Source organism: Mirounga angustirostris, unplaced genomic scaffold, assembly GCF_029215605.1.
Source record: "Mirounga angustirostris isolate CCGP_5_RB_7025 unplaced genomic scaffold, mMirAng1.0.hap1 SCAF_2, whole genome shotgun sequence".
NCBI classification, from domain to species: Eukaryota; Metazoa; Chordata; class Mammalia; order Carnivora; family Phocidae; genus Mirounga; species Mirounga angustirostris.
The window spans coordinates 25,362,514-25,385,510 of NW_026991710.1; the positions used below are offsets into that span (position 1 = coordinate 25,362,514).

Genomic DNA, 22,997 nt, shown 5'->3' on the forward strand with positions numbered 1-22,997 from the left:
CCAATGGACTTTCTCATGAAGATTTTTTAAAAATAGGTCACACCTAGTAATGTCATATATATCTGGCTGTGATTGTATTCTGAAAACAGAATAGCATATTAATTAGTTTCAAAATTAATTTTCTCAAAGTTTCAGGTTATAAAGAGTACATGTTCTTTTGTCAATACTTTCAAAAAGATGTGATTTGATAGGTCTTTAAAATTTAAAAAAAAATAATGAATTTGCAAGATAAAATAAAAATGAGGTAGTTATCATACTTATAGTAAAATGTGACATTAGCTTTCTAGATAGTTAAAATCTTTTTTAGAAAATTGCTTCAGTCCTCTCTCTTATGAATGTGAAATGTATTGACTTGACCTCCTTTGAACCCTCTGAATAAGAGCAGGATGAAATCTGGTGGTAGTTCATATTTGAAGTAGAAATTATGATAACATCTCATGGGACCTGTAAGCCTGTTAGACTGCCTAGGTTTAAGTTTATTGTTTGGTAATTTGTATTATCAATTAAGCAGATACAATTTTATAAAAAAGAATAATGAATCAAATGCTCACCACATTTTCCCCTCATGAATGCTTTACTCCTTGTAACAACATCTTTAGAAAATAAGCCTTATTCTATAGCCAAAATATAGTCTAACTCCTTTCCTCATCAAGCAGGCGATCTTTCTCCTAATCCTAAATATACTGATGTATCAGTTTTAGCATCTGTTCACATTTTCCAGAAAAGAAAGTATCAAAAATATTAATGAGCAAATGTATTTATTGATGTTACATTGCGTGCCCCACAGCACCTGACTTAAATCTTTATTTCCTGTGTTTGTCCTTCCCAGTCTGTGGGATTAATTTTATATGGAAATGTTAACTGCATTCACACATCTCTTACCAGGGGCTCATGAGCATTTCCAATGAATAGGGGAGAGAAGAAAGAGGCAGCCATTCTGGGCCCCCCACAGCAGGCGAATAGAAGATAGAAGACATCCCCATTAACACTTCTGCCGATTTCCCACGTGAACTGTAGGTTTTCAGAATAAAAAGTGAATAAAATTATACAAGAATGGAGAATGCTTATTCTAAGTCTATAGGACTTTAAAGCAATGCCAACTCGGATGTACTTAAATCAGCTGGAGCCTGGGATAACAATGAAGATACACTTAATGCCCCAGGAATTGTATATTATCTGGAGTTACCATTGAATATATTTCTAACAACCTCTAAAATATCTCAAAAGTCCCTATAGTAGGGTGTGTCTTCAAGTGAAACTCTTCTCTGTATCATAATGGGGACAAAAAATAGTTGATAAATGCCATTCCAAAATAAGTGACCGTAGAGATATTCATGCCAATCGATGGTTAGATTCAAATACTTTTTGAAGAACTGGTGTTGTTGTATGTACATATTTGTTTTACAAATAACTTGAATTTAGAACAATAAAAGCACTGCATTAACAGGAGAACTAGGCTTGAAATTTCATATGAATTTTTTAAATTCCATTTAGAAACTTGGTGAGTTACTGAGCCAGCTTTATATTTAAAAACAACAACAACAACAACAACAAAAACACAAGAGAGAAGGAAAAAAAAAACAACCTAAAACATAATGGGAGCTATCGCTTTAGTTATATAGCTGTGGCCTGAGGTATGATACCTTTTATAATATATGTCTTTGAGGGACCTTAAGGCTCTTTTTATAAACTATCTCATTATTTCTCAGAGAATTTAAGTTAGTTAGGGGCAGGTATCATTAACTTCATTTTACAGACCTTGAGCCTAAGGCACAAGAACCAAAGGTCAGCTAACTTGTCTTAGGTCAATAACGAATCTATAGTGTTGTTTGGAATAAAATTCTTTCCTTTTTCTATTATTTCTAACATACCATTTTTTTTCTCATCACACACACACACACACACACACACACCATGCATGCACTCAACATGTTTTACTGTTTACCTGACCTTTGTAATTTTATTTTTAATTTAATTTCTCTCTTCATTCTTAGTTTACTTATGTTCTCCGATTTCATTCATTCCCGGTGCACCTTATGTTATGAGGCTTTTTGCTTGTATCTTCAAATATTTACCTTAAAGCAAATGTTTTCAGTAACAATGAAGAAAGATAAAAATGAGCATAAATAAATAAAACTCTTTACACAAATCTTTTTCTTTTTAACTGTAATCCTACTTCTCTCATGTCATGTTTTAAAAATTAGGAGTCTGTCCCCACTTGCTCCATTTCCCCATATATATAAATTGATCTTTTACTTCCTTTACTCTAATCTCATACAATTATTCTTCACAGTTTAGAGATTTTAAGGTAACAATGACCTTCTAATGGATGAATCCTATGGGCATATGGTAGTCATAATTCTTCTCCATATCTGTGATGCCTTTGATCTATAGGATTTTCTTTCTTTCCAAAGATGATCTGCTTCTAATCCTTCCAAGTTTCAAAAGTGATCTGGTTTTCTTATCCACCCTCTTTTTTTTTTAATCTTTTGCTGCTGGCCCCAAATATGGAAACTATAACTGATCCCTCAAAGATATCTTTTCTATCAAAATTCTTTTAGAGGTCTCAACCCACAACTCCCTCCTTTGCAATGCCTACCCTAAATCCTAAGCAGGTTTCATGGCACTTTGTTATATCTGTTTCATTGGAAACCTAATCATATTCTATATTATCTGTTTTTATATACCTATACAATTTTGAATTTCTTAAATTTGTGGAACCATTGTTGGGACATCCTTGAAACCCTGAGACATAGTGAATATAGAACAAATGTAGGTATGGTGAAACAATGTCTAAATTCAAGCAGCCATACATTATAATGGCCTCGCTGCCCATTGCCATTGCTGTTTCTCCAAAGTTCACTCTTTCTTGGCATAATTCTCTGCCTCCAACATTTCTTCTTCCTACTCTTTTGCACAAAATTGTTACATCACATCTTCAATCTCATTCATTCAATTAGATCATTCATTTGCCTCCCTAAAATCTTTGATTACCACTCCCTCTTGTGTATAACTGTCACCTGTTTTCCACTCACAATCTTTGGAATTCTTTTCTTGAATACCCCTTTCTTGCATTACTTATTTACTTTTTGAACACATCTTCACAATTTCAAAGTGCTAGAACGCTGACACTCTTCTCATCCTCTTGTGCCTTTTCCTCTTTAAGGAAGACCAGTTTGTCTTTGCACGACAAGAAATCATTTATCACTCTGGACAGAAAAATAGAAAGCTCAGATACCCTAGGTCACTACAGGTCTTCATGTCCATACTTTTGCATCTCAAGATGGAGACATGTTTCTAGTTACTCTCCAGGGAAACACAATCCATGGACATTTAAGGGACCACCTGGCATCCTGGGACAGTTTGTTTTTTGTTTTTGTTTTTGTTTTTGTTTTTTTGACTGCTTTCAGTTGTAGGGTTTCTCCTTCCTCTCTCCTCAGTGAAGTCCCTCTTCATTACCTGGAGGGACTTTACAAACTATTGATATCCAGTCCCACTCTGAACGCTAATTCATTGGGTTTAAGTTGAAACCGTGTGTTGGCTTTGTGTTTTTTCACAAGTTCTCTGGGCCATTCTAAGGTACATCTAGATTTAGGAATACCCGCTTAAACCACTCTACTTCAGAGTATCAGTAATTAACAAAGTGATAGTTAAATATATAATGCAAATCCATTCTTTCTGTCCTGTCACACAGTCAACACTCCTTGACATACCTTATTTAGTCAGCATTTCTGGAGTATATAAATAGTGTGAATTCTGTATCTTAACTTCTCTATCTTCTCAATAGACCCAACCTGATGATGAATGATGGTACGTAAATACTTGTCTGTCTGCCCATCAATCTGTCTCTCTATCTCTACTATCTATTATCTATCTATCTATCTATCATCTATCTATCCATCTATCTAGTTTGTATGTCTGATTTTCCGTTGGAATCAAAGCTTAAGCCTTGTGCCAATGGATTTACCTTCAGAATTTAGGATTCTGCACTAATTTGTTCACATTGCCAACTTAAATACTTTGCCAGAAGAATTTTGTTTTTACAAAATTATCAAAATAGAGCTTGAGATAGTAATATAATGCTGATATTATATTGTTGAATTCTAATGGAATATTTTTAAATGTGGTTTAAAAAGATGGGGTTTTTCATTATCCATTGTGTGATGCTCTTTATTTTGGATTTTTATTGTGAAGTATTTTTATTTCATCCATTATGTTATTTTTTTAAAAAAGCTTTTTATACAAAATGAAGCATTCATGAATCTAAATATTTGTTATTATATAAATAGATCTTAGTATTTTACATTTGTAATACCTTTTCTTTCATCATTAAATTTAATATGTAACCTAAAATAATTCATGGAAATTAAAGTACATTCAATATAGGGTAAGAAATGAAAATACACAGAATCATAGAAGTTGTAATACAGTACATGATAGAAAGATCATTATTTTATTTTTGACATTTTTCATTGCAAACATAGCCTCTCACCTTTGTGTTGTCCTATTACTACTTTTGATGGAACCAGCATTTAATTACAGATTCAGCGTTTCCTACCTTCAGCTAAACATCACCTTCTTTTCTCCTTTTTTTTTTTTTTAAGATTTTATTTATTTATTTGAGAGAGAGAGAATGAGAGACAGAGAGCATGAGAGGGAAGAGGGTCAGAGGGAGAAGCAGACCCCCACTGAGCAGGGAGCCCAATGTGGGACTCGATCCTGGGACTCCAGGATCATGACCTGAGCCGAAGGCAGTTGCTTAACCAACTGAGCCACCCAGGCGCCCCTTTTCTACTTTTATATCAAAATGGAACAACATTTCTCATAATTTCTTACATACTTTCCTTTGTCAATTCATTAGTACAAAATATGTATTTCTGTATTCGTTTTGATCTTTCCTCTTGGGTTAATGAAGACTGAGCTAAAAGATTTGAGAATCATTAAAGCAGAATCAAGAACAGCATTTGACTTTCCTCTCTCTCTCTCTTTCTTTACATGTATATATTAACCCATTGCTGTCTTGAAGTGATATGTCTGAATGACTACTGGAGTTCTTTCCTAAATTCAGCATTGTTATTTAAAGCTCATTTTTCAGTAGTATTTACTGAGCATTTTCTTTATGCAGAACAATGTGGTTTTAGGAAACTACCAGCAGCCTTGTTTCTGAGATGAGACTGAAGAGATCCAGATAATTTGCTGGGAGTGATAAAGAGAAAAAAAATTTAAAGGAAAATATGTACACATAAGATAAAACATAGTAAATACAAATTGATTTCTACATTTACTTATATATATGAAATATCATACTATTGTAAAGAAATGTGAGAATTATTACTGAAATAAGAGTAATGTTCCTAGAATTTATTGCCAGTAAATTTGGGGCCGTGATGTGTATACTGTTTGTACTAGAAATATTTCATAATTGTTTTACTACAGTTCCAATTCAGTTAAACATTATAAAGAAGAGAATGTACTTTAAATGTTTTTCCTTTACAATAGGATTCGGCGGTTTTAAAAGTTGATTTTGAACTAGAATGAATAATAGAATTTTATAAAGTTTGTACACTCCAAATAAGTACATGGAGAATAAGGTACTGAGTTAAAAATGCCAATAATGGCCAGTCTTCTGAGACAAGGTAAAGGGAAGATTTGCAGAAGCATGTGTTTGTCTGTAGCAAAACCAATTTATAAATTCGGGGGAAATTCCATAACTCTTTGTAGCTTTTCCTTTAATAACCTACATGTGTAGATTATCCTTAACACTTAAAAAATCATACTGTTGTGACTAGTAATTTGTACCATTAGTATTCAAGTTATAAAAGGGCAAAAAAGGTTTTTTTACCTTTCTCACTATTTTCTGGCAACATTAGTTTTATGCTTTGTATTAAAAAGAACCAGTCTGAGTCATATGTTTAAAAAATACATTTATGCCATTTTCAAATCATGCAAGAGTTTTTAATGGATACAACTATTGCCAAGAATAATCTCAGACAGATATTACAGAACCTTTTTGTATTGTTTTTTTTTCCAGTTATTATGTATGTGACACTATCAATGCATGAGATTAGTTTGTTCCCTGAATGAGCCTAAAGTTTTTAATTTATGTAGTAGTTACAATAATCTGTAAATTCCATACATAGTAAATCTTCAGTGCAGCCAATTTCAGTATCATAGTAAGTTGTGGATAAAAATATGCAACACTTTTAACGTAAAATGTAAGGACGCTACATGATGTAAATTTTTGTTTTTGAACAAACTATAAACAGTCATAGTAAATGCATACTTTTTGGTTTATTTTCTGTTCTCTGGTTAAAGAGATGTTTATTATTTTAATACCACCCTTATAATATCAAGGTCAATAGGTTAATATTTCTAATATGACTAAAGTAAGAAATGCATTTCTATTTCCCAGGACTGCATCTAAATTCTTATTTATTAGTTGTACCTTTAATAGTTTAAGTCACCTGCCAGAACACTCATTTTAAAACCATTATATCACATAGACAAATGTTTTAAAACTGAAGTTTTTAAAAATGAATTCTTACGATGATTACTTCAATATTTATTGCCTTCCAAATCGGTGACTTGTTTTTATAGAGTCTATTTGTGAAAAGCATACTGGAAGTAAAGACTACAGAACAGAAAAAGGTTGAATATGTGGTACTCACATAGATTTAAATGTGTGTTTTAGTGAAATTGCCGTTTTCTTATCTCTGTTTCAGAAGGTGAATTTTCCAGTTTTTTTTTCTTTTCCATAATAAAATCTAAGTTCTAGGACTTGCCTCAGATAATACAGTTAACCAAATAACTTTCAACGTCTCTAAGCATTTTGTATTGAATTAGTCGTCGGTCCTTGATGTATGTAATGTATGTGTTTTTTAATAAGATCATTTACAATCTTATATTTTAGTGACATTCAGAATCTTTTCTCTTGCAGCCGTTTCGTAGAGTGACGTTTTCTGTTGTGAGTCAGCCTCAGGACCCACATCAGGGGTCACTGCAGAGTTGCTATGACAGCGGGCTGGAGGAGTCAGAGACACCAAGCAGTAAGAGTTCATCAGGGCCAAGGCTGGGTGCCCTTCCACTCCCAGAGGACAACTATGAAAGGACCACGCCGGATGGCAGTGTTGGTGAGGCAGAGCATATGGAAAATGGTAGGGGCAAACACAGCATCCACACACATAATCACGCTAGCGAGCCATAATGAGTAGACTCGTGAGGCTCAGTCTAAAACCCAACTAAAATAGCTGACACTAGAACTATGTTACCTAAAAAAAAATAAATATTTGCTCAAGGACAGAAATGCCAAATAAAGGAACATAACCTTATAGATAAAATCCACCAAACTTGCACCATCATTTTAAAACAGCCTGTCAGAAATAAACACATTTCCAAATAAATCGGAGTAGTACCTGCTATGAAAACAAACAAACCTAAATTAATTCATAATACCTAAACAATAGCAACTGAGAAAGGTCTTGTGTTACTGTTTTCTTCTACTCATTTTTGTCATGCAACTATTTCTTCTACTTCAATTGTCCAGCCTTTAGTGAAAGGAAATGACAATAAACACACCTTGCTCTTTCTTTTCCTAGGTATTTATCAGAGCATTTGCGAGCCTCTCCTTTTGAGTGATAGATGAAATGGAGTCAAACAAGGAGAACAGTGTTATCTTATGCTCCAGAAATATATTGTAAATACTATTAGAACTCCCCTTTCATTTAAGTATGCATCGTGTTTTTTTTTTTTTTTTCTTCTTCTTCTCATTTTTGTGCAAGGGAAAGGGAAAAAAGCAAATTTTAGGACTCTAGGTTCCTATCCTGTTGTGAAATGATTCTCATGAGAACCACAACAATTGGCCTCCTATACACTTTCTTTTAAGTTATAAAGTTAGATTGCAAATAGTATTTACAAGCCTTTTCACGTTTGTTTATGTTCCCCCAAACAATTAAATGATGTACTTTTTTGGATTTCAGGTTATAAGTAAATGCTTGAGGAGTAGGTTTGTGTGAAATAATGGAATGGTAAAGTTCATACTAATTTTATTATTATTTCAAGTATAAAAAGAAATTTAGTTATATGTAGGGGAAGGAAGGGGAACCGCACACATTTTATCTGTAGCGAAAACTGGAAACGGATTTGTTTTTCACCATCCCATCCCCCAAGTGAAATAAGACATCCTAACTTTTTGTTATGTACCAGTTTCTTTAGTGATGGTATGCAAATAGAGCATATTAATGCAGGAAAATCTGATTTTTTTCTTGAAGTTTACCTATGAATATTAAAATCCAACCTTAGAGAGTAATAGATATAAATGACCCCGAGTGAAATTATGGCTAAACTAAATCATGTTAAATAATTATTTTTCCACATTGTTATCTGGGTGAGAAGATATGATATCAGGGTTGGATGATTGATATCACTCTTGATTAATAATCCAGAGTTCAAATGGCATTTTGCCTTATAGCATGCTTATCTGTGTGTATGGTGGTGTATGCTTATGTGGATGGGAGTCTGATGTGGTTTTTAAGAATTAAGTTCTTTTAGTATCTATTTAAATGACTATAAAAATTTTGGTATGAATTGCATTGCTGATGAATATATTTCTAAGGCAAATATGTTTGAAATGCTTTGCACAAAAGTAAAAACTAAAATACTATAATAATATTATACATACACACACACCTAGGAAGGCAGGATTGATCTAATCTAAGGACATTCTTATACCTGTGATTACCTTTTGATGATATACTTTTATTTGTGTTTTAAAAAGTATCTCACAATAAACAACATAATGTATAATTAAGGCTTGATTTTTGGATGTCAGCTGTATTAACAGAAAGGACTTGTATTGGCAATATAATCACATTTTGATGTTATTTTTCTGTTTTTCGAGTTTAAGGGGATTCAACACCTTTAAAATAAGTAAGAAATGACGAGTAATAAGCATAATTATATATGGCAAACACATATCGGTTACTTTTTAGGAAACACACATGGAAAACTTAACAGGTGAGCTTGTTAAGAAACTAGAAAGTTTGCTGAGAAACATTTTCCAAGTAAGGCTTTTAGTTATTTTTTATAACCATGTTTTCAGTCTTGTCAACAACAAAGATTATCATAATAGAACTGATTTTTCTGATTTTGTATGTGACTGACACTTGAAATTCAGTTTTATATAATCAGTTGTCATCTGCTGTGATTCATGTTAGCCCCGATCTATAGGTAAGGACAGGAGATGTGATTCACTTTGGGTGATCCAAATGTAGCAGTTGACATTTGAATAAGTTTTGTTGGGTCCAAGTTTTCAGACTACTATCTAGCCATAAAGTACAATTGTATCGCTTGAATTCTGGTAATTTCATCTTCAAGATTAATGGATCATTCTGACATAAATAGAATGGGAATTGAAACCTGTCAAGTATTCATTTGTCACATTTAATTGGAATCCAGGTAATCTGCAGCGTTTTACTTGGTTAGGTTTTAATCAAGATTTGTATTGGATTTTCCATGAAAATACCATTTTGGATGCTGTCCTACTTCCTAATTATTATTACCTCAAATATTTTCCTTGCATTTTAACCTATGTGAAACAATGCAGTTATAACTGATATTTGGATTAACTTCCACTGTAAAGTTTAGAAGATAATTTCCAGTGCAATAATATAACATCCCAGTGTTATGATGCTACCTGGGTATACGTTAGAACAGCTAATGATGAAAATAAGTTATCACGAAGTAACTAAAATTAACTAAAATACCTAAAAGGAAAATTTAAGTAGATAGGCAGTGAAATGCACTTATGTTTTACAAAAGCTTTTATTTACTTCCTATACTTTAGCATAATAAATACAATTTCATGAAGAAGGCCTGTGGATTAATCAGCTTTATAATAAGCTTTATCCTACCTTCCAACCCACCTTACTGCCAAATGATGAATGAGGTTTTATTCTCTTATTAGCTTAGGAAAAAGAATACACTGTAAGAATCAATGTAATTTCATGAAACCTGAATCTAATAATTAGAATGAGACCCACCATTTTAATAATTTCAGATCCGGGTATTTACATCCATGGGTCTCTGGAAAACAGTAATGGAAATTATATCATTAAAAAAATTTCAAGAATTTCTTAATGAATTATACATTAATTCATAAAAAACATCACTAATATATTTTTCTTTGCTTTTCATGAATTATTATCAATATTATGATGATTTTATGTTGATCTTTTGATAAGATTGAGGAAATTGGTTATTTACTATTTCAATAAAATACACCTAGTGGGACAGGATATTTTATTTTATTATTTATTATGGGGGGCAGAGGGAGAAGGAGAGATAGAATTTTAAGCAGGCTTCACGCCCAGCATGGAGCCCGACTCAGGGCTCGATCTCACAACCCTGAGATCATGACCGAAGCCAAAAGGATAAAGTATTTTAAAATATGGGGTTCATGGTAGGACGTTGAGTAATGATAAAATATTTGATAATGAAAGTGTTAAAATAATTGAAACCTATTGTAATGAATTCATAATTCAAGTAAAAACCAAATATTAAGCTTAAAACCATCATCATTTGAAGAGCATAATTTGACTATGCAAGAGCTTGCCCTTATCTTCAGATTTTCTCTTGGAACAGTATTTAACAGTTTCTTTAGATCTATTATCAGTATTTATCTTGACCTTTGACTTCATGCTATAGTCTACTTACTCTTTTCAGTTACCCCCTGGATTACCTTTGCAAGTCCAATTTGGCTTTGCTATGTATCCTATAACCATATATAGTGTTTAACAACTCAAGTATAAGAAACTCTCCATTTGACCTCCAATCTCAATTTTGCCATTAGGGTTGGGTATGTCACTTACTCCTTCTGGATCTGCTTCTAATCATCTGTAAGGCAGTTAACAGAATTAACTCTAGAATCTTACCCAGATCCGCCAATCTGATTTTTCTCTTTATATCCAATTTTTCCTAGATGTTTTACTCTCCAAATCAGAAAGAGAGTTTTGGGTAGATTTTAAAAAGTTAAATGAGTTAAAAAATGTGGCCACTCTAAAATGCCTACCTAATTTTATGTCTCTTGATTTTCTCAGGTATTTAAAAGGTAATTTTGATTTTTATACACTAATATTTCTGAGCCCCCCAATTCCAAACTTTCTTACTTTTTCAGAAATGTATAAGTTAGGCTTGATTGTTGTTTTATTTTTTCTCCTCATTCCACATGTGTTCAGTAATATTTAGAGTACACTGTTTTTGAGGATTAAACCATGGTACAGTCCATCATGAACCCATTTTGTTTCTGCCATAGACTTTTCACATTGCTCTCAGAAATACTGAGGGTTGCTGGAGGGGGCAGGGGTGGGGATGGGCTAACTGGGTGATGGACATTAATGCGGGCACGAGGTGTAATGAGCACTGGATAGTATATAAGACTGATGAATCACTGACCTCTACCTCTGAAACTAATAATACATTATATATTAATTAATTGAATTTAAATAAAATTAAAACATTTAAAAAAGAAATAAATGAGTATAATTGAAATATCAATTGGAAATGAAACACCATTTTAATAAGACCAAGGATAATGAGAATGGAGACTAGACTCATAACTTTGTTTGGGATAAAGGGCTCTCTCTCTACTTTTCTCCCACCTACCCAATTTCCAATGGTCACTTTTAAGGTCCTGCCATCTAGTCACCATTGGTTTGTACTGTTTTCAGTTAGATTGAGTTAAGTAGCAAGGCTGTGTCTTCCATCTTTCCAAAAATGCTCAAACACTTGTTAAGGGCATAAGCATAATACCTCAAAACAAATGCTCGGCAAATGCCTTTTTTTTTTTTTTAATTTCTGCAGGAAGAGATTAACATACCCTGGAAAGGATTCTTTTGGATGGTTCTGCTTTTCCGCCTGGGGTTTTATTGCCAGAGGTGGACTGCATTTTCTACTTTTCTAGCCATCTGTGAAATGGCTTTGTGCTTCCCAAGTATCCCCAATTCCACATGCCCCCACTTCTGCTTTTTCATGGTGATTAGAGACAGAAAGTAATTATAGAGGTTGTCTGCAATCAAGATGTGTGTTGCAGCAGATTTCCAGTAACTGAGCAGCACAATCTAAAAGAATCCAAAGAAAATACTGTCCTAGAGAAGAGGCAATGCTGTGGATAGAGTATTGTGGTTTAAAAAGCAGGCTTTGAAATCTAATGTCCTCGGTTTGAATCCTGGTTTTTCCTCTTCCTAGCAGTGCAATTTTCTGACCTTTCTTATCCCCTCTTCCTTCAATAATAGAGCAACTAAATGAAATAATAACATCTAATAATTTATAAATAAATAATGAGTAGCAATAATTTCTCCATATTCATTGGTGATAGAATTATTTGCTATTATTCAAATAGTAATGATAAATAATTTTGATTGTTATTAACTTCAGGTAGATTAGACATAACAGAATAGCTTAGTCATGAAAGCATCATAAAAATGTTTAGTCTCACAAAGATAACAATTCTAAAATTATTGGTAAGAACCATATTCTCACCTTGGATACCTTTTAGTCGATTTTTTTTTTAATTTTTTTTTTAATTTTTTATTTATTTGCGAGAGAGAGAATGAGAGACAGAGAGCATGAGAGGGAGGAGGGTCAGAGGGAGAAGCAGACCCCCTGCCGAGCAGGGAGCCCGATGCAGGACTCGATCCCGGGACTCCAGGATCATGACCTGAGCCGAAGGCAGTCGCTCAACCAACTGAGCCACCCAGGCGCCCCCGATTTCTCATTTTTGTGGTACATCAAGGGGTACCACCGAGGGGCAGATATGTTTAAATATATCAAGGATCTTAAATGAAAGGAAAAGAAGATTCTGTCCTCGGGCGCCTGGGTGGCTCAGATGGTTGAGCGTCTGCCTTCGGCTCAGGTCATGATCTCAGGGTCCTGGGATCGAGTCCCGCATCGGGCTCCCTGCTCCTTGGGAGCCTGCTTCTCCCTGTGCCTTTCTCTCTCGCTCTGTCTCTCATGAATTAAAAAAAAAAAAAAAAAAAAAAAAATCTTTAAAAAAAATTAAAAAAAAAAAAAAAGAAGATTCTGTCCTCTGGCATCAAATGAACCCTACTCTGTGTTCTTCATCATTCAAGGTGGGGAAAAGCTGTTATTACCCTCCTATATTCTTTTCTCACTTTTAAATATTTTTACATTTATACCCAGTGTTCCAATTGGATATGTATTCTTCACGTGTATATTTCCCTTTGAACTGTGAAAATATTCACACTGACAGGGAAAACAAGCTGAAAAAATGTCCAATTAGTATGCTCACCGAACTCTCAGCCCTTTCCTTTTAATCTCAGTATTAATAATTAACACTGATAAAATGTGTGGCCATATTACCCTTTTTATTCTAATTTGGTCCTTTAAAACTAGATCATTCTGCTGAACTCTTAACGACATTTGAGGATGGAATGAGCTCTGATCAAATCTCAAAGTGACTTTAGAGGTCAGTTAGTGGCTTTGTTGCCTCCAGACTCTCAAATCATTTGCTTATCTGAATTTCAGCACACTTGTTAGATAATGCATTCTATTTTTAGCTCCTTCTTTCATTAGGCTATTATCTCCATGATTTCTTTTTGCATTCTTTTTTGCCTATAGACTCTATGTACTTCCATTCCTTCTCTGCTTTTTTTCTGGAGATATGTATAAAAAAATTGATGTTGCTGAAATATGACAACACTCTTAAACATCTTTTATGTGGTAAAGAAACACTAGAACTCATCTCTTAAAGTGTAGTTAGCACTCAACCTCAGAGGTTAGTCCACTTATTGAGAAACTGTTTCACTTCGATCTTCCTCTTCGAGGATAAAACACTCTATTGTTTCCTCTTCTACTGCGGGGATTTTTTTTTTTTTTTTTTGTAAGAAAAGCATTATGTTCTTAAGTAAAGCAAAGCAGAATACTATTATTCCTGGCTCTGTTTAATGGAATAATTATATACTGACAAATCTGCAGTTATTCATTTGATTCAACAAACGTGTTGAAAATAAAATATGACCAAGGCTCTCTGAGGACGTTGAAGTGTATGAGAAGGAATCTCTGCCTACATGGTGCAGGTCCTTATGTTGGGGAGGTACAACCATGATTTCAATAAATTCACTATAGCATGAAAAGGGGAAAACTCATTAGAGAAGTTCAGAGCAGTGTGAAGTACAGAGAAGGGAGAGGAAAATTCTACAGATGAAATGATTTTAAATGCACTTACTGAAATTTTTACATTATAAATAACATCTTGGACTGGAAGAAGGCATTGAAATGGTATCTGCATTGTACCCTCTTTTTCTACATACCCATCTTCTACATCATTTAAAAATAATTATTAAATTGGTCTGGAGGCTTTACATTATGCCAAATAAAGTGAAATTATTTGTTTAATTTTTCTAATCAAGTTACTGTTTTTTTCTTTTCTTTATCTTCCTTTGCTTGTTGTTGCTAAACATAATTACTTCAAAAACTTCAGAATTTGGGGCGCCTGGGTGGCTCAGTTGTTAAGCATCTGCCTTCGGCTCAGGTCATGATCCCAGGGTCCTGGGATCGAGCCCCACATTGGGCTCCCTGCTCTGCGGGGAGCCTGCTTCTCCGTCTCCCACTCCCCCTGCTTGTGTTCCCTCTCTCGCTGTGTCTCTGTCAAATAAATAAATAAAATCTTTAAAAAAAAAAAAACAAACAAAACAAACAAAACAAAGCAAAACAAAACAAAAACTTCAGAATTTATCAGTGATAAAATTGGCAGCACACACTAAATCCAGGTTGAAACTACAGAACAGATTAATTTTATGTCTCTGTTCTCACTCTGCTTATAAATATGGATAATTAATAAAAATATGTGCTATTTAAATAGGGCCTTTCAAACTTAATAAAGGCCTGTAAATAATCTTTTTAAGTTATTATTTCTTTTTAGAAGATCAATTATACTACTTGAGTTAAGAAGATGATTAGAGTAGATTATAGAAGATTGGATTAGATTAGTTTTATTTTTGCAAAACTAACGCATTCCTTGCGTTGTGTTGCAAATTGTTTTTGTGATTGCTATCTTAAGATTCAAGTTAAGTTCATCGGTATTTGTCTTTATGTCACATTCCCTTTCTATCTGAAATATAGACAATAGGTTGCCCTGTTTTTAAATCTTGTTTCTGTTAAGTTTTTACTTAATTTATGCAGGTTGATTTTTTTTTTTTAGACATTACTCTCATTATTTTGCATGCCTTCTCATTACTGTCCATGAAGTAGAATTGTAAGTTTATTACAAAATGAAGATATATTTGAAACACATGCAAATTTAAATGTTTCCTTGAAACAGAATTTCAACTGCCAGAATACGATAATCTCAAAAAACCCCCTAATTTTTGATACTGGGTGTTCAAATGAAACTGTGGCAAGGGCTATAAAATGTATTGGTAATAAAAGATAGTAAGTAGAACAGTAACCTGCTGTTTAACAACTGTCTATGCGTTCATTTCTATTGTAAAATATGTCTTTTACAATTTTATTTTTGCTCTGAAATGCTCGCCAACTATGTTGATGAGGTAATCAGGGGACCCACATATGATCTGAGAGTGGTAAGCCTCTCTGAGGATGCTTTCCTATGAGCCATAGAGTCTAGACTGAATTATGCCCATTGTTTTTATTCATTATGAGGCTGAATTTCACCAACCCAGCATTTGTAGCAAAAGGTCATAGCAGTCATAGCTGAAAATTGTATACAATGAACAGGGAATTTGGAATACTCTGAGAATTCATTGAGTTCAATAACCATTTGTTGTTTAAATTCCCATGAAGGATCCAAAGGTGAATGAGACGTGTTCTCTGCCTCCTAAGTGTTTGAATATCGTGGTGGAGAATGACGTGTACAGATGTAGATATTTAAAAGTAAAGGCGTGGGAGGCTCTATGGAGAGGTTAAATGCTACCAGAACCACAGGATGATGAGTTGGGGATATGAAAAACCACAGCCAGGCTCTGAAGGATGGGTAAGTAGGGATTTGAGAAGAGAAGTATGGGTAAAGTTACAGGGAATAATGAGTGATGTCATGGAGATCAACCTGGGAGGGTGGGGAAACCGTGGTGCTATTTTGTCAACTTGGGAAAAATGGAAAGAATAGCACATTTCCAGGAGAATGAATCTGATTAAGACATGTGGACTTTAAAGTACCTTTGAAAAATTCAGACAATATCTAGCAGGCCATCGAAAATGTCCATCTGAAACTAGGGAGTATATATAAATTGCAGAAATACAGCTTTTGGAGTCACTAGAACCCTGGTGATTATAAAATCTTGGGAATAGCGAGACCATCAATGAACATATGCTGCTGAGAAGAGATGATACCCTATATGGGATCTGAAAAAAATATTGAAATATAAAAGAATCATGGAAAAGTAAGTTACAGTGAAGGTGCCTACGAATGATATTTTTTAAAAGCAAAAACAAGCTGTGGCAGGCTGAGGGGAAATTTGGAATTAGTAAAGTAGTGGTTACAGTGATACAGAGATGAAGGAAGCGGATACATGATCATGCAGACCTTGATAAGAGAAAGAGCTAGAAGACCCAACTGAGAGATATGATTGTTCTTTACATTCTTCTCTCCAATGATGCTGTAAGCTAAATGAGGACAGGGCCTTTGCCTTGTTTACCATAGCATGATATAACTGAAATAATTCCTACACAAAGGTATCCAAAAAAATTGTTAAATTTAGTTATATGGTCTAAGGGCCCAGTGTTTCTGATGGAGATTCGGTAGAAGTGAGACTACTAAGAAAGCTGAAGACCAGGAAGTATAGTGTAAAAACACACTTGAGAATGTTTTTTCAGGTAAAACAAGTTCATGATAATACCATTATCAAAGTCAGGGCCATGGTTGCATCCCTTGACAGCAATCTTAATGAATTTCTTTTTTAAAAAAAACTTATTTATTTATTTGAAAGAGAGAGAGAGAGGAGGGAGGGGCAGAGTGAGAGAATCCTCAAGCAGACTCTGTGCTGAGCATGGAGCCCGACGCAGAGCTTGATTCCCCAACCCTGAGATCATGACCTGAGCCAAAACCAAGAGTTGGTCACTCAACCGACTGAGCCACCCAGATGCCCCTTAATGAATTTCTAATCCTCTAATGCTTCCATTGTTCGGAATTATTATTTTTACAAAATTTACTGAAAGTACTACAGTCTGAAACTTCTGTGTAACAGCTTTTGCTATATTTCATTGAGTAATATATTAATTACTCTTTTAAATGAGTTTTGGCCTCTAATATCACTTTTATATTTCTCTTTATACTAGACCATCATTTGTCCACCTCACTGTCTTGAAATTTAAGTAGTGTCTAACTAATTGCATTTTTGTTGAGATCCAATAATAACATTTTCCTGGTCATCATCAAACATTTTTATTTTGTAATTATAGGATTCCTGACAGTGTAAGAGTGCTATCAATTGTTGGTAATACTGTGCAAATAGATATGTTTCAAAACAGAAAATCATGAAAATAGAATTTGCTTGAGAAATAAATTCAAACAACTTAGTACAAGGACTGTCCAAATCCAGGCTATTTGATATGTAAACAACACCACAGAAATGCAATTTCAAAGATGCTTACCACAGGGGCACCTGGGCGGCTCAGTCGTTAAGCATCTGCCTTCGGCTCAGGTCATGATCCCTAGGTCCTGGGATCGAGCCCTGCATCGGGCTCCCTGCTCCACGGGGAAGCCTGCTTCTCCCTCTCCCACTTCCCCTGCTTATCTTCCCTCTATCGCTGTGTCTCTCTCTGTCAAATAAATAAAATCTTAAAAAAAAAAAAAAAGATGCTTACCACAGCTAGTACACAAGGGAAGAAATGCCTCCAAATACATTATGTGCAAAGACTTATTAATAATGATTTGCCAGGCAGATGTCACTTTTGATGTTCTTATCTAAGGAAGGTCAACCATCAATGTCACATAAATTTATTCTCCTTTCTCTGTGTTCATTGTTTCTTAGTAGGAATTATGAATAGGTTCTTTATTGATAAAACTTGTCTCTTCCAGCCCAAGATTACCTAACCAATTGCTGCATAATAATTTCCAAATAAAAATGCAACTCCTATTTAATCACACATACACTTATTTGGTTTATCAGACATCTCTAGATATATCCATTTTTTTTTAAAGATTTTATTTATTTATTTGAGAGAGAATGAGAGAGAGCACATGAGAGGGAGGAGGGTCAGAGGGAGAAGCAGACTCCCTGCCGAGCAGGGAGCCCGATGCGGGACTCGATCCTGGGACTCCAGGATCATGACCTGAGCCGAAGGCAGTCGCTTAACCAACTGAGCCACCCAGGCGCCCTAGATATATCCATTTTTTTGGCCTGGCATATGCACTCTCCATTGTCCTGAAGCTTTGAATAGAGAGTATGGGAATGTAGGGTGTGCCAAGAAAAGACTACCTGTCTGGTTACCAGATGAACTCTAGGTGGTACCTGGTAATTCTTTTCCCTTCAATCTAAGAATCAAAATTTTATCAGTGCACAGAATTGTACAGAGCCAAGACCAATTCTCAACCATATTACAAGATCCTGATTTCAAACTTGAGCATCAGTTTATCAAATTTTGAGCCAAGAGAATATCCCATTCAAAAATAGGAATATCCCTACTTCTTCTCTCAGACAGTACTCTTTATCTCTAAGGAGATCCAAGGCAAATCAGCATATCTCTTAAAAGATTGCCTGGTGAGGGTGGAATCAGAAGAGGGACATCATCCAGACCCCTTGAGGCCAGATTAAGTCAGCTGAAACACATCCACCACTGAATGGATCATCTCCTGAAAAATAGATTGCTTTGGCTTCCTAGATTCAGGGCATCTTTTAGGACTGGGCACCAATTGAGATCCTGTGTCCCTACCTTGTGTTTGTTGTTTTGTTGTTTGTTTTCTCTTTAAGGTCGACTCTTAAAGATTTTGCGTATCTTTTCTTAAAATATGTAAATTATTTTTTCATTATCAGCTTTAAGCATGTTTATATAGCCAAACTTCATTCCCCTCCTTGCTTCTGGTCCATTCTATAAAGTATCTTTGCATGATCTAAATATTCAGACAATTATTCATCAGATCTATTATTTACCTTGACAGTTAACTTGCTGTTACTCTAGAGTGGGTGACACCTGATACTTTAAACTGTGTTTGAAAAACATCTCCCAGACTGATAAGTAATTTTCGACATTGTTATTTCTATACTCATAATTTCTCAGATGATACACACCTAAAATAAATTCGGTATTCAATTACACAAATACTTGGAGGAAGTTGAGTTTTAGGGACCAGTCCTTATTTTTTCCTTTTACTTTGGTCGGGGCAATGTTAACCATACATCATCTTTAAACAGGTGATTGGAAGCAACATGTTCACACGGAACCATGTTTTATCAGAGTTCTTCGTCTTAAGCTTCCTCCCCTTTATTCGGTGTGATCAATTGTATTCAGCCTTCACTAGTTCTTTGAGAATTCAATTTTGAGAGGCACTTCTAGTCTCCTGGACAACATTGGTTCATCTCTTTCTCCCAGAATAATGAAGATCTAAAATCTAATTCCTGCCTATTTCGGCCCCAGACTGTTTTTATCCTCTTTTGTGAAATCAAACCCACGTGCTTTTGTTTTGTAGCCCAGGTCTGGGGATTATCTATGTCCTCAGGATCAAGTAGCTTTAAATTAGTTCTATCAATTGTCCATGGGTTTAGAGGTCCCCATGTGTGTTTTTCTTAAGTAACTACATTTTATTTCAGAACACAAAGTGTAGGACTTTTGAATTGATTACTTAGCCTTTTTTTTTTTTTAAGTTTTTGAAAATACTAGGGAAAATACGTTACTCTTATTTACCCAAATGAAAATTTCTGAATTTCTCTGACATTTCTTTCTGAAAGGAGGATTAGAGGACTGTCCCACAGATTGACTCTGAGGTTTCATATTTTTTTATTATTTTATGCATTCTAATAACCTTACGTCTTTATCTTTCCTAACTTCACCATCCCATATACATTTTCTCCCTTGTAATACCTCATCTGGGACATTTCGAGGATCTTTGATTTATTTTCTATACCAAAAGTCATTATATTTGAATCATTTCAGACTACTAAGTTTCTGTATTCCTTTTGAGAAAGCTATTTTAGAAAAGTTTGCCTGTCTTATAAATTTTCAATTTTAAAATGTCCTTCTTAAATCTAACTTAATTCTTCTGTGTTATAATATATAATATGTAATAATACTATATAATAATTATATATGTAAATATTATATATAATTTATATACATATAAATATGTATTTTTATATATATAATACATACATTTGCAAAGAATTGATGCCAGAATTTTGAGTCTTTGTCCAAGTTCCACCACACTTTCAGGAAGCGAGCCTGGATCAATACACATAATATCTCCCTCACTTATAAAATGGGAACAAGAATTATAATAATTACTCTCCTGTCTTCCTTAAAGCGTTGTTGTGCAGTTATACCTGAACATATATTTTTAGGTAGTCAACATTTAATAAAATTATATCAAGTTAGTACTTTACTATGTTCATTTGTTTATTTATACTTCACACGTTTTTTTTCTGGTTCTACAGCTTTTTCTTTTCCACGTCAAACTTGTAGTGTTCATAATATTTAGTAAGTGCGTGATTGTTTTCTTGCCTACAAAAATGTTCTCTGGCCTCACATATTTTGCCCAGTAGGTAAATTGTTTCCTGGTCCCTTTTGAAATCCATATTGGTTTTCAAGGCTGAGAGCACATGGTCCTCTATGTACTATGAAAAAGTGCCGATATTTATAACATGATTCTGTGAAAACCACAAAGAAAACTTATTAATAGTTTCAAATTTATTTTCTGCATTTAAGTGGCTTCTGTCTGTAAGAGGCCTACATATATTTTCCTGGATTTATTGTGAAAGAGTAGTAAATGACAGAAACCAGTAACTCACAGAGATATTCATCAAATAATTATTAAAAATCATTCAGCAGCAGAACAGTTCTTAAAACTCTGAGATTACAGATGACTCTCAAATATTCCATGGCAGTGAGAAAAGCCTTGCAAAGATGATCGCCAATCAGAGTATGGATAGACTCCGCTAATTAGGCACCGATTCATAGCACTTATTCACTTCTCCACACACACTGCTAATTAAGCCAAATATATTTATAAATATAGAAATCAACGTTTATGGAGTATTTGAGATAATTTTCAGAGTACAGTGCAAAACACCCCAATTACAATGCAACTCAAGCATAAAGGGCCGAAAGGATTTTAAAGGGAAGTCATCATGCAGTATCTCTAATGTCAGAGACAAATGAATTATAGACTTATTCACTCCTGCTCACACATAAACACACAAAGCGTGAAACACCAGAAAAGAACAATATACCATAAAGTGGGTATTATACCTACATTAAGGTTTATTGGAATGATGAAATAGTATACTTAGTAAGTATCTAAAAATAAATGATAAAAAGGGTAAGGTAAATTGAAATAATAAACTAATAATTTTATGGTACATTAGTGCTAACCTGAGGGTTCTACATATTCATTTGCTTTGTAGAATCACTGAGGAAGGTAATGTTATCTGCATTTTATAGATGATGATCCTGGGAAGAAGATATGTAAAATTATGGTTAATAACTGATAACACTAGGTGTTCAATACATAGGAGTTGTTATTATTTATATTTCTTGCTTCTTGCTATTAGCTCCACAGGGCTATATTTGCATTACTGCATTTAAAGTTCATGAAATCTATTGCAGCTATGATAATTATTTCTATTTAAAATCATCTTTAAGTAGAAAATTAGTTTTAGGGGCGCCTGGGTGGCTCAGTTGGTTAGGAGACTGCCTTCGGCTCAGGTCATGATCCTGGAGTCCCTAGATCGAGTCCTGCATCGGGCTCCCTGCTCGGCAGGGAGCCTGCTTCTGCCTCTGACCCTCCCCCCTCTCATGTGCTCTCTCTCTCTCTCATTCTCTCTGTCTCAAATAAATAAATAAAATCTTTAAAAAAAAACGTTTTAAAAAAAAGAAAATTAGTTTTATTTTGTATTTAATAGAAACATTCATTTATTATGTAGTTTCGAGCAAATCATTGATCTTGCGTCATCGTCTACAGGCAGAAAGACATTCCTTACCTATTTTTCAGGGACATTAAGACAATCCCTCTTTTTATTGTGTGATTTAGAAAACACAATGCATTTTTTTTTTTTGTAATTTTGGAAAAGCAGTATTATATGTCATCATTAAAAACCACTCTAAATCGTGGCTTGCCATAAATGTTGAGACCTGGGATCATAAGTGAAATAGTCAAGTTTTTATATCATAAAAATAAGGAAAAGGCTAATAGATTTTTTTTCTCTTCAGAATAACAGAATAATAATAGACTCAAAATCATGATCTGCTCAACGAAATACAGTAATCAAAATAGGGTAGGGATTAATACCAGGTGCTTTATTCACTGGTTAAACTTGATAATTCTGTTCCTTATGCCTGTAGCTCATTGGCAGTTCATTCTACACACACACACACACACACACACACACACATCAGTGCACCCTCTTCCAAGATTGGGAAGGTGCTTCACTCGATGGAATAATGCACATGTATAAGAAAGTACAGCATTAGCAGCCCATTTCTGGAGTTGGTCCCATGACTCCTAAAGATTGTAGAAACAAAGCAATTAACTTTCTAATTATGCAAACCATTCAGTAAAGTAAGCACTAAAAAGATGCTTAAACAGTTTATTTAATACTTTTAATATTGTCTCAGTAGTGTTGGAAATTTCAAAATAAGCTAAAAACAGGCTAAATGCACAAACTTTCAGAGATTTTTTTAAAAGTCCTCTTTGCAGGATAAATATAGGAAAAAATACTTTCATACCCATATTGCTATCTTTAGAACTATTAGATTGAGGTAAATATGATTTTTATATTACATAATCAAATTAGAAAGTATCCTAGCTATTTCAAGAC

General features: G+C 34.2%; 1 protein-coding gene across 13 annotated transcripts in view; it reads left to right on the plus strand.

Moving 5' to 3' along the window:
* The window catches only part of PCDH7 (protocadherin 7), a 417,735-nt gene that overhangs the window by 183,802 nt on the left and 210,936 nt on the right, over positions 1-22,997 (plus strand). For 5 of the 13 annotated variants that reach the window (XM_045881344.3, XM_045881347.3, XM_045881350.3 and 2 more), the window contains one exon: positions 6,938-7,154. The exons of 1 other annotated variant lie outside the window; for it this stretch is intronic. In XM_045881344.3, coding sequence (XP_045737300.1) covers positions 6,938-7,154 — 217 coding nt within the window. Of the gene's footprint in view, positions 1-6,937; positions 7,155-7,595; positions 9,064-22,997 lie in introns of those variants that run through there. 7 more of the 13 variants (XM_045881346.3, XM_054508973.2, XM_045881348.3 and 4 more) reach the window with 3 other exon arrangements.